Source organism: Sander lucioperca, chromosome 3 (genome assembly GCF_008315115.2).
Source record: "Sander lucioperca isolate FBNREF2018 chromosome 3, SLUC_FBN_1.2, whole genome shotgun sequence".
NCBI lineage: Eukaryota > Metazoa > Chordata > Actinopteri > Perciformes > Percidae > Sander > Sander lucioperca.
Window position 1 is genome coordinate 15,383,657 of NC_050175.1, and position 12,281 is coordinate 15,395,937.

General features: G+C 39.4%; 1 protein-coding gene across 2 annotated transcripts; it reads left to right on the forward strand.

The window, feature by feature from the left end:
• Positions 1-1,700: 1,700 nt before the first annotated feature.
• terfa (telomeric repeat binding factor a) lies at positions 1,701-12,232 on the forward strand. 2 transcript variants are annotated; one of them, XM_031314106.2, is made up of 13 exons: positions 1,701-1,924; positions 2,628-2,723; positions 5,502-5,632; positions 5,980-6,066; positions 7,337-7,474; positions 7,782-7,906; positions 8,580-9,119; positions 9,871-9,990; positions 10,741-10,863; positions 10,954-11,076; positions 11,418-11,500; positions 11,599-11,645; positions 11,885-12,232. In XM_031314106.2, the coding sequence occupies exons 1-13, from the start codon at positions 1,759-1,761 to the stop codon at positions 12,041-12,043; spliced, it is 1,938 nt and encodes a 645-aa protein (XP_031169966.1). In that variant the 5' UTR covers positions 1,701-1,758; the 3' UTR covers positions 12,044-12,232. The 2 variants fall into 2 exon arrangements, with proteins under 2 accessions (XP_031169966.1, XP_031169967.1); XM_031314107.1 differs by having other exon boundaries at positions 1,805-1,928.
• The last annotated feature ends 49 nt before the right edge of the window (positions 12,233-12,281 follow it).

Consider the following 12,281-nt stretch of genomic DNA (forward strand, 5'->3'; position numbering starts at 1 on the left):
GTCATAATCGTATAATGTCTTTTATCTTTAATGTCATTCTTTTACATAATAAACTTGATTAAATTAAAGCTATACATTGTGATTGATTGTCCATCATACACAATTACTTTTGCCTACTCCTGGGTTATGTTTCTGGATAACATAGAAAGTGTTTTGGGTATCACACTGACATAACATGCTGCAGATTTGCTAGAACTAGTAAAAGTCGGGATAGATGGCAGTTTAGGGAGTGTGTCAGTTTGGACAACCTCTGCATGGATGTTAGTTTCACTTGAAATTGAGATCCAATATGCAGTAACTGAAATGGGGGTACTGGCGAAAGGCATTGCTGCAACATCAAAGTAAAAATAGATCCAGTAAAGACAAAGTAAAAGATTTTGTGACCCAAATATGATGCAGGTAAAGTTCCCACCCGTCCTGTATAATAAAAGGAATAACAGGGATTCCTTGTGGAGGACTGTGTGCCCTGTAATGTCAACATACCTACCTTCCTGTCCAATAAAGAGCACAACTGTCTTTGCCAGAAGTCAGGGAGACGCAGTCTATCGTAAGACTTAAGAGTCCATGTTGAGCGACTCATTTGAAGAAGCAGCACAAGATATTCAGTACAGTAATCCCTCTTTCAGTCACAGGTAGCATCAACAATTTTACACTGTAGCCTGTTCCTTGGTTAACTACCAAAATGGATCCTAGAACCAACATTTCATAATATTTTAATAGTTGTATATCAATGGGTGGGTCTTTTACTTTTCATAATTTAAGTACACTTCACTGAAAATTCTTACATACTTTTCATGTGGACCACTAGGTGGCGCTATAATGTGTAAGGTTTTGAATGCAGGACTTTTAGTGGAGTATTGTGTGTGGTAATAGTACTAGTGTGTGTGGCAGTATTATGTTTTCTGCTGGTGTGAAATTCGCTAATGAACTCAGAAAAGAAGAATTAGTAACTCTCAGCGAAGTCAAAGGCGGTTTAGGATCTTTAGCAAAGCATTTGATCAAATTGCGTCTGCTTCAGTTGGATTGGCAGATCCTAATTGGACTTAATTTCAAATTTGATCCTAAACCTAAAATTATTTGTTGTATATTCAACGCTTATGAACAGTTACGCTTGTGTCGCCCTTATCCTATGGATGTAATATAAGACATTCATGGTGGCGCCCCTGGGATTGAAGAACTCTGGAATAATGATAATAAGGGTAGATTATTTCAAAATTTAAAGGTCTGTCAAAGTAAGAAATAATAGAGGTAAATGTAGGAAAGAAGATAGTGTTTTCTAGATTAAGATTAGGACATACAGGACTTAATGCTACTTTATATTTAATGCAAAAGACAGTGACAGATAAATGTGAGATTTGTAATTGTAGGGAAACTGTTGAACATGTACTGATAGTTTGTAGGAAGTTTATTGTAGAAAGGAAGAGATTGAAGGACAGGGTGGTAGATTTGGGAAGGGAGTGGAGCATTAAAGGACTGTTAGAGACAGGGGATAAACAAATACAGGTTTAAAGGGCTTTATTTAATTATTTAAATTGGGTTTAATATTCTGAATATAATATCTTTTTTCCCCTTCCTTTTTATTGGTTTAAAGTCCTGGTATTACACACTCCGGTACAGTAGGTGGCGGCATGCACCTTTAAACGTTAGTTTGTAGCCCGCCAATAAACTAAAGAAGAAGAAGGAGAAGAAGCGGGGCTTTTTGCACTCACAGCAGCCGCCCTTTCTCCCTTCTCCTACCTGCTTCCGTTGACAACATCAATGGTGGACAACATGGCGGCAAAGAAAATTGTAAACAGCTATCAAACTGAGATTGTCGAATCTGCTGTCAACCGCTGGATAGTTGATTATTATTTTTATCTGGGGCTAGAGCTGTTTAAAAACGAGCAGTACGCGGACTTCTGTGGCATTAGAGATATCCTTGAGGGTAAGTAACGTTAACAAACTGCCTCACAAATTAAGTTAGTTTTAGTTAACGTTAGCTCATTGTGTCCGACCAACTTTGTCGTTACCAGTAACACCGGGACTGTTATATCGCTTTTCGATAGTCCCTAAAGGTCTTGCTAGCCAAGTTAGAATTGTGGAAGTGTCGGAAGTGTTTTCAAACAGGCCTTTTCTGTTTTTGTAAATAAAGGACTTTAGGAAGCGGACCAGCTGGTTGGTTTTTCCAAATATGCATCTGTTTAATCGTCCCAACTCCGTTAAAATTAGCCTGCGCGCTAATTTTAACGGTTCCCTTTCTATGGACCAAAAGGTGTTGGAGAGACCGACAGTCGTGTCCAGTCAGTGCGTTTAGTTTTTCAAAGGTGAGACTACCAGAGTCCGGACTATGTAACGTTCCATCTGGTTCTCACAAACATTAGTACTAGCTATACTATATGGCCTATTTTCCAGATGTATACCTTATCCTGACCAGAGTGACATGGCTCTGATCCTGACCATACAAGCATGAACATAATTTAAAATTATGTTACTTCCCTCCTGTATCTCCAGTTGACCTTATATTAATACATGGATTGAAATGAAGACTACATAGTGCAGAGCCTGCTGAGTGTGAATGATTTACTTACTTATTTGAACATGTAGCTATGTTTTGGGGAATGACAAACGTATTCATTGTCTTGTTACAGGTGTCTTGGTCCGTCCTTTGGAGTACACCGATGTTTTGAAAACAAAAATTCGAATATTGCAGTTTCTCACCCGGATAAATGACGGTGAAGAAAAGGGTAAGATCAACAGTATACATTCATCATGATGGCACAAATCACTAACTTTGTCAAAATGTGTATTGTTGGGGATTTTATTTAGTTGCATCTAGGGTTGCAAAGGGGCGGAAATTTTCCGTTAAATTTCCGGAAACTTTCCATGGAAAGTTAAACTGAGGAATTTTGGAAACATTCCAATTATGAAACTTTCATGGGAATTAATGGGAATTTACGAGAATTAACTGGAAATGTTGGGTAATTCAAAAAAAATACAAACTCTGTCTTATACAAACATAAATGTTTTGTAATAAGCAGACAGGCATATACAGTGAATAGTGAGTTATTCGCCAGTAGAACTTTGATATTCTTTCATTGAACAACAAAAAAACATGAATGTTGAATAAAATAAACATATTCCCTATGCCCCCTCCCCGTCTTCAATCTGTCTTCAATCAGTTTCAATCTGCTGTAGAATGTTGGATTCTAGAATGATTTGTGCAGTGGGTGTGGCCTCAATAGCCCTGCAGTAGGCTAAGTAGTAGCCCAAACCATTGACCTTTAGCTTAACATATGAAGTAGGGCTGAACGATTTTTGAAAATAATCTAATTTCCCCAAACATTGCGATTCGATTATTTTTTTAAGCTCTTTGTCTTCTGTATTATTCAACAAAGACAAACAATAAATCATTTTATAGTATGAACAACACACAATTACACAATAGACAGTTAAAAAAGTAAAAATATAGTATACACACACACACACAACAGTGTATTTTTTTTTACAGTGCACAGAGAGGAGCTGCCTCCAGCCCCTCCCCCTCGTGAAGTTGCGTGCTGCCGTGTGCACTTGTTCAGAGAGGCTATCGTTGCGTTAGCTAGTTGCTGGTGTTCTTGCCATGGGATTAACTGTACTAATAAAACTGTTGAAACACCGCGGCTGCGCTGCTGTGAAAGCTCCCCGAACGTCATTTATCAGAGTCTGGTTGTTATTAACTTGCACGTATGGACTCGAACCAGAATAAAACCCTTAATTTTATTAAAATGGCTGTAAAAGTTTTAAACTACAACTCAGAGTTGTTTGAATGACAGAAATCAGCTCAAGGTACAGTGTAGCGTTAGCGTGCTAGTTGATGCTTTCTCTGCGGAGTGCCGACTGATTTGCTCTCGCGAGTCATGTGACCCAATCGCAGCCTTTGCGATTAGGAAATCGTGTTTTAACATATCGCGATATTATCGCAAATGCAATTAATCGGTGTCACTGCCTGATGTGAGTCGAGTGCAGATGTGAGTCACGCATGCGTCACTTTGCGATAAGTAGCCTACAAGATGCTAACGGCTTTTTGAGCTAACGCACAGTCTATGAGCTAACGTTAGCAATCAAACAATCATAGATAGCTAAAACGTTTTTGAAAAGACTGCTGCTGCTGGCTACAAGTTAGCAGTCAAACACAATAAAGGCTGTCACTTAATGGCGTTTTGAGCTAACGTTAGCAATCAAACAGTCATAGATAGCCAAAACGTTTTTGAAATGACTGCTAGCTAAAAGTTAGCAATCAAACACAACAAAGGCTGTCACTTGAATGGCATTTTGAGCTAAAGTTAGCAACCAAACAGTCATAGATAACTACAACGTTTTTGAAATGATTACCATCTTCTGTTATTGTATGTAAAGAGAAACGTTTATTTTATAGATTTCACAAATTTCAGTATGACACGTTATGCCGTAAACAGTTTAAATCTGAGCATGCGCGACTCACATCTGCACTCGACTCACATCGGGCAGTGACATCGTTCAGCCCTAATATGAAGGTAGCTAGCATGCTGCCTTTGCTTTACTATGGTTATGGATATATGCATGCTAAGCTAACCATCAGCGCTGTCTATTGTTTCCAGCCTATCAAGAACAAGTGGGCTATACAATTAACACACATAGGTTAATAGCAATGGGTTATGTATTTACCCCCCCCCCCCCCACACACACACACACACTCACACACTCACACACACACACACACACACACAAAGAAAAAAAAACTCCCGTATTTTAAAAAATTAAATGTTGGCAAGTATGTAGTAGCCTATGCTGATTACTGCGTGCGTGCATGTCATTAACAAATATAGGAAGGACATTCAACTGAAGTTGCATTAAATCAGTTGTTTTAACCAAGATTACATACATTTAAGTTCCCTTTTATAGACTAACAGTATTATAACAAGCAATATTAAAAATATCCAGTTTATTCCCATTAATTCCCTTTTATTCCCGTTAATTGCCGTTTATTCCCGTTAATTCCCATGGAAAGTTTCCAACTTTGAAAATTCCCAGAATTTTGCAACCCTAGTTGCATCTATGTGTATAATTTTCTATCTGTACATAGTAGACATTAACATAAGCTCCATGCAAAAATGCAGAAGTGTAATATTTGCTTGCCTACCAGTGAATAAAATACCCTTTATGATGACTCTGTCACAATTGGATGCATTTTCAATACAGCATGGCCATGCCTAATAATATTGGCAATTCAGAATAAAACAGTAGAGATATTCTTTACCCATTTTGAGTTGTTTCACACAATATAAAACCACATTTGGTGACAAATAGGAGATATCAGCTTAGCACAACCACCACAGAACTGCATTGGTATACAGAAATGTCTGGCCACTTGATTCACCACCTGTATTGAACTGTCATACTGAAATGATAAAGTGTACCGTTACAACTTGAACTCTAAAACCAAATTCAAGGCTTTTCCCTGAACCAAACACCACAGTGAAATATGGCTTTGTCTTTGCCTACAGACGTGTCCTTTGAGGATGACCATTCTGTAACTCCTCTGGAATCAGCCTTACGTGTGCTGGAAGAAATGAGCAAGGAATGCAGTATACCACAGCAGGATTTCGAGAAAGTATGCACTTCAATTAAAGACATGGTAAGTGTTTTTGTTTTTATGTTATAATGTGTGACACAAGGGCATTCAAATACATGTCAATCAAAAGCTACGGCTTAAATTTTGATGTGAATGCTGCATCCACTTTGTGTGTGTGTGTGTGTGTGTGTGTGTGTGTGTGTGTGTGTGTGTGTGTGTGTGTGTGTGTGTCCGTGTCCGTGTCCGTGTCCGTGTCCGTCCACCTCACCCTGTCCGGCATAGGATTAATACATCAGCTCACGCCACCTGGCTGCCTAATAAAGGAAGAAGCTAGACTTGTTTAAAGATACTAGCTTTCACAAAGTTTAATTAGATTTGATTTAACTATTTTTTTTAATTTCTGTCCTTAGATGGTGTGGATGCTCATTAACAACAATGAGTTTGACAAAGCAAAAGAAGTGCTGAACAAACGCTTTCCCAAACCAATGGTTGGCAAGGTGAGTTCATTAACTAAACCAGCATGTTTACTCACTATCTCTGTAATTTCAGTGAGTCAAATCAGCATTTAACTTTCTCTCTCTTGGTTACCGCATTCATATGGTCGTAAGTCGCATTGTTATAGAAAAGTTGCAGTGTCCATTATGAGCAAAAGTGTTAAAATAACTTAGTTAAAAATACTGAGTGAAACGGATAACTTTGTAACAAAAATGCTGTATTTCTTCTATTTATCTTGTGATCGTTGCAACTGGACTTTCTGCATTTTTTTCTGACCATGTTAGAGAGAAAAAGGGGGGGTGGGGGGGATAGCCTTCTTGTCAAACTATTGAAGAACCGGTTAAGCTCGCTGGCTCTATTCAGGCCCCTTCTATCACCTGATTGTGGTTGATGGATCCTCCACACCTCCCTGTGTTTTTTTGTTTTCCCGCTCCATCTCCCACCTGTAGCAAACCTCTCCTTTAGTTGTATATCTTAAAAAGTAAAATGCCAATTCGTATGACCAGACAGTTAGTGGTGTGTTATTTATTTTATTTTATTTAGAAACTGAGGTCCCTCACACATACATGCGTTCATGTGTATGTAGCTCAATACCAGGGACATAATGTTACACTAATAAACCTGAAGGTATATAGATGCTGGGTCAGCCTAATCGATATCGCAAAGACATCAATACTCAGGTTGTTAGTTTTTGTTAAATGTTCCAGTCAAAGAGCTATACATTGATTAGTTAATGTTACACATCTCCATGAAAGTAAAGTATACATTGCTTCTGTTTAGTCTTTAGCAGTCTCTACAGACATCTACCTACTGTACCTAATCTTCTTTCTGAAACTGTTCAGTCAAGTGTGGAGACTTACACATACAGTACAGTGAAATAAGGTGCTAGTGCCAAAAAGCAGAAGCCACAGTTGTTCTTTTAAACACATCCTTAACACATCCGTCATGGGATGAAAAACTCGACACAACACGTGTCAGCTGTTGTTTGTTTTCTTGGTTGTTTAATGATGTGTGCGAAACCAATAACCAAAATAAAAATAAAATCACGCTATTATTAGATATATTTTTGTTATTAGTTGTGAACCAGCAGAGTTAGCTGGTTTTCATTTTCTATCACACATTAAGGTGTTTTATATAGTGTAGAAATTTAAGGCCATAATTTGCCTTTTTACATTAAATCCTTTTCAATTTGACTTGCATCTCTATACATTTTGAAGATGGTTGTGCATGTGGCATGTGTGTCACATTACTGAATGTCTGTGTTCTCTGTAGAAAGCTATATTTATGAGTCTCATCAAAAAGAAGAGTAAAATGCATGAAGTCGAGCAAATCAACTTTCCACGGTTCAAGAATGAGATGTTGGCCTTTTGCCAGAGTCTCTGCCCACTCAGTGTTCCCTTTCTCCACAAGGTATGTTGCATTACGCACAAGATAAAAGCTCACTGCATTGAAATAAGGTTTCTTTATGTTAATGAGATATTTTGGCTACAACTGGCCAATAATGATTGAATATTCAAAATGTAGGTCTGAGATTTTATTGCCTTTTAAAGCTGATTGGTCATCATGAAAACATGTTCATGAGTTCAATAAGAAAGCCTTACCTGTGATGACCCACACATTTGTTTAGCCAATCCACAGATACAACTCTGTTGATTGGTTGGTGACGTAAATGTCTTTTATACTTATTTTGTGTTTTTGATTTGTGTATGTATAACAGGCTGCAACACATCTTATTGATGAACGACTCAAGGCGCAAATCGACAAGGAAGCTGAACCTGATGAGCAAGAGAAAGCAGGCCCGTCCTTCACTCCACCTATAAACAGCATCCCCTTTAGACCATGGTATGCTCTCTCGCTCCCTCTCAGTTCATTTCAAACAAGCTCATTATTTCTTTTCAAATTCAAAGTAGCCAAAGCGTTATGGTCTCTGTTACGTCAATCATACCATCATATGGCGCACTCTACCCCTCTCATTATTGGGCTGCACAACAGCAGAAACACAAGGGACACTTTACAGTTTGAACATCTGACACAAAGATTCCCACTGTGTTCTGTGTCTCCAGATCTTGTCCCCAACCCCTCTCTCTGCTTTGTGCCAGATGGTGAAAAACACATCATCTGGATGACAGCAGATCTTTCTTTATTTTAAATAGGCCCATCTCTGAGGGAGTCTATCTGCTATTATTGGGAAGGATTAGAGGAAACAGTGAGGTCCCCCACTTATAAGCTTTACTAATACCCACAATTAGAAGCTGTGCTAACGGCATTTAGAACCCATATAACCATATATTATTACATTGCTCACCATATCCAAGCACGGTATTTGGTTTAAAAACATTTATTGGTACTCCAGTTTCAACCGGTGTGGGCAGGGTATTTTTTAGGGCTCCAGGCCAGAATGTTTCAAGTACAATGTTATGGGAACCTTTTTAAGCTAATAACTGGAGACCCTGTTTGTTCTTTGGCCTAAATACCCTGTTCAACCTCTTTTACTTGTCTCTGTCTTATCTGCCAGTAAACATACAATAATCCAGAGGGCTAGGCTGGAGGCGGCCTACAAGGCTTTGGCTGCAGGTTCATATGAGAAAACATTTGCTCAGCTGGAGGAAGAAGTGGAGGAAGAGGAGCAGGCAAGAAAAGAAGTTCTCTGCCTGCGCCTCTCTCCTAGTCCCGAGATGGGCACCGATCGAGACTTGGAGCAGGATGGGCTGTTTCAGAGAGACTCAGGCAGCCCCATGGAGGCTTCCCCAGCAGACCAACCACCACACACAGACGCTGATCCTCAAACACAGGCAGGTTCGCTCTCAAAGACCCCCTCAGTGTTGAGGAACAGGCGGCTTTACACTGTGGCACGACTGGTGGTCGAGCCGGACAGCCAGGGGAGCTCGCAGTGCACAACGGCTTTACAGGAAGTGGAGACTGATGTCCGTACAGAAGAGCCACCACAGTCACTGGCTATACCCAGTAGAAAAGACTCGCAGAGCCCATTAACAGACAATGAGGTTACCATACCTGTGCGGAAGTGCCCCAGACGAGCCAACAAAATTAGCCGCAGGTACACAATTTTTTTTTTTTTTTTTTTATATATAAACGGCTGTTTTTAGAAGTCACTTCTTACAAGGTGATCAGAGAATACTTAGGGGATGCTCTGATCAATCAAATGTCAGCCAGAATACCATTACAGATATTTATTCTGTTGTGGTGGGATTTGGTCTGTGGCCTCTACTTTCACACATTTTAAGGAATGGTCATTATACAAGAAAATAAATAATTTCTCAAAGTGTGTTTTAACTGTCTAAAAATGCTCCATCTCCATCACATAGGACTGTTCCTGTTTAGCCTCACAATAAGTCGAGGTGATGGTTTTGACTGTAGTGGTGCCATAAGATGCGGGCAGGCAGTAGCAGTAGTTTTAAGCTACTATCTATCACCTGAGGAATGGAGACCTGTCTGAGCACGCTGCAAGCTAAAGAGTTTTTTTTTTTAATAGCGCACGGTGTAATGGAGCGCAACTACATGTCCTGATACAGAGCATTACTAAATAACTAGTAGGATAAAGGAATTATTTCATATTTTGTAACAGCAGCTCAGAAATGTTTAAAAACAGGAATTAATCATCAGTATCAGATCAGTGTGACTCTCACAACATATAGTAAATCATTTTCAGTGCAGACTCTGATGGTACACATCTCCATCTCCATGAATGAAAATATTTTTTACAGCACATTTCGTCATGAGTAGGCTGCTTGTGGTTCTCCATTGCTCAGTGAGTGTACAGCACTAAAACGGCTTGTTTTGTCATGCAGAGCCTCTACTTGTCCGGCAGAGTTGTCAACAGAGAGTGACGAGGACCCCCCTGACTCTGAGGAGAACTGGGAGATCTCTGCGGGAAAACGCCATAGCCAGTCCAACAGTTCACTCAGCGGGTAAGTCCAAATGTACAGTATCACCCCACGTAGGGCTGCCATTTAGGTTATTGCCATGTTGTAATGTTTATCCGTGTTAGTGAAAACACAGGGCTGTAAGGATAGCGATGACGGTTTGTCGTAAAAACAACTTGGGTCAGTTAGGAGTTTAAGGAATAGCATAGACCTCTGCCGGCCGCTAATGGGTCTTTTATTAGCCGTTTTCAACCACAGAAGCCTTTCCAAAGACCTGGAAACCTTTTTACAGTGCTCAAGTGGTTTTCCTGCTTTTTGACATCAAAAACCTAGGCTCAATTTGAAAACCACAAGTTCCAGGAATTGTGAAACCAGAGGAATTAAACTAAACTGTGACGTATAATTCCCTTTTTGCACATCCTTGTTTGCGTTTCCCCCCACATTGGAAAAACTATAAAAAGTTTGCTCTTTTGCTTTTACAAAAGTAATCTGAACTGGATGATCTAGTATTAATAGGTTGTCCACTCCAAAGTTTAGTTAAAGACGGCCTCCAGTTTACGCTGGGATCTGAGGACATCAAGTAGACATTGGTTAACAGTGTTAACTCACTGTAGGGTCAATTTAAATTGGGGAGCTTAAAGCATCACTATTGTTGTTTTAGTTAGCTAGTTGGTTGTGGTTCACATTTGATTCCACTATATGGAAGCTAGAAGGAAATGTAATACTCTTTACATCTCTAAAAGTACATATTTTTCCTGGACAATGCTTGACTGAGTCTCACCTCTCACCATGCAGAAACTCCACCAAGTCAAAAGAGTCCTCATCAGACAGTAAGGAAGACCCACAGGAGTCACTGGCTCCCTGCAAAACCCCAGTGCGGAAACCTCGTAAACAACTAGCCAGCGAACATCTCAGCAAGCAAGTCCAAATACAACATTCATCTGATGTGACAATGCTGGTTTATGATTCAGTGACTGACATTTGATAAACTTTGATGTATTTATGCAGGGATCCAGATGTCGTCTGTATCGCAGATTCATTGGACAGCTCACCCAATCTGTTCCCTCCTCACCCTGTCCCTCAAACGAGCTCCACTCCTCACAAGGACTCAGGGCCTTCCGATTCCAAATGGTTAGTAAATATTACACCAGTGGCTTTATCTTAGAATGGATTGAATGACCTGTTGTGAATGAATTCTAGCATAACATGCAACAATAAAAAGTATTTTAAAAGTTCACCGGAAGGTAATTCAGTATGAATTTGGGTGTCTAAAAGTCACGCAAAAAGTTACACATTTTGACGACTTAACAATAAAACTTGTTTTACTGAAAAGAGAAACTAATTTAGAAAACTTCCATACAAACTTCACTAACACGCACCAAAATATCATCCAATATATTTAAATACTAAATTATCAATTACCGTCATGAATAAGGATGCCAAGCGTGAGAAGAAACTGTCGTTGTTCACAGGAAACGGCTGTTGAAAGAGGCTAAAGAAACAAAGGAAACATGGAGCGATGAAGAGTCATATGTCACCTCCAGAAAGAAAACCGGTAATATTTTCATCAAATATCTGCTTCTAATTAATCCTGTGTAAAACTAGTTGTGAAAGTCTTGTTCATACGGTAATATATCTTTGTTTTTCCCAAAGGATCGCACAACGAGAGCACCATTTCCAATTCAGGCAACAAGAAGAGGGTAAGCATAACAAAACTTGTTTTTAACACTCAAAAATGAAGTTACACGTTGCGGTGCATTTATGTGCTGCTGAGAAGTCTTGAGAATCAGCGACATTCACGTTTGATATTCCTACAATGTACCTTGTCAGATATCTGACTGTCCAGCAGCGGATGAAAGCACCACACGGGCAGAATTCTCAATTCATCAGTAAAAAATAAAACAAAGCTGTGTAACCTGATGTTCCTGTTGTGTTGCAGAAGTGGAGTGAGAGTGAGACAAATAAGTTGAAAGAAGGGGTCAGAAAGTTTGGAGAAGGCAACTGGAGTAAGATAATGGCATATTACTCCTTCAAGGATCGAACGAATGTCAACCTAAAGGACAGGTGGAGAACATTGAAGAAGACAAACCAGGTCTGAGTGGACAAGTGATGGATGGACATTATACAATAGTCCACAATTCTTTCCGAACGGTTCCTAAAAGCAATTTTTTTTATTTGTTATTCCTCTTGTTCAGCAAAATCTTTTTCTCCTGTGTATCATGTTTCAAGATATTGTACAATTTAAGTTCATGCCATCTTCAATAAATTGTCGGGGTTTAATTTGTAAGATTAGCTGTCTTTATTGCGATGTGTCCGACATGCATTTTCACTGCAGC

Excerpts from the sequence above, each read along its gene's own strand:
- terfa (XM_031314106.2), top strand. The coding sequence starts at position 1,759 with ATGGTGGACAACATGGCGGCAAAGAAAATTGTAAACAGCTATCAAACT. Across the intron at positions 1,925-2,627 it reads CATTAGAGATATCCTTGAGG|GTGTCTTGGTCCGTCCTTTG; the intron begins GTAAGTAACGTT and ends GTCTTGTTACAG. Across the intron at positions 2,724-5,501 it reads AAATGACGGTGAAGAAAAGG|ACGTGTCCTTTGAGGATGAC; the intron begins GTAAGATCAACA and ends CTTTGCCTACAG.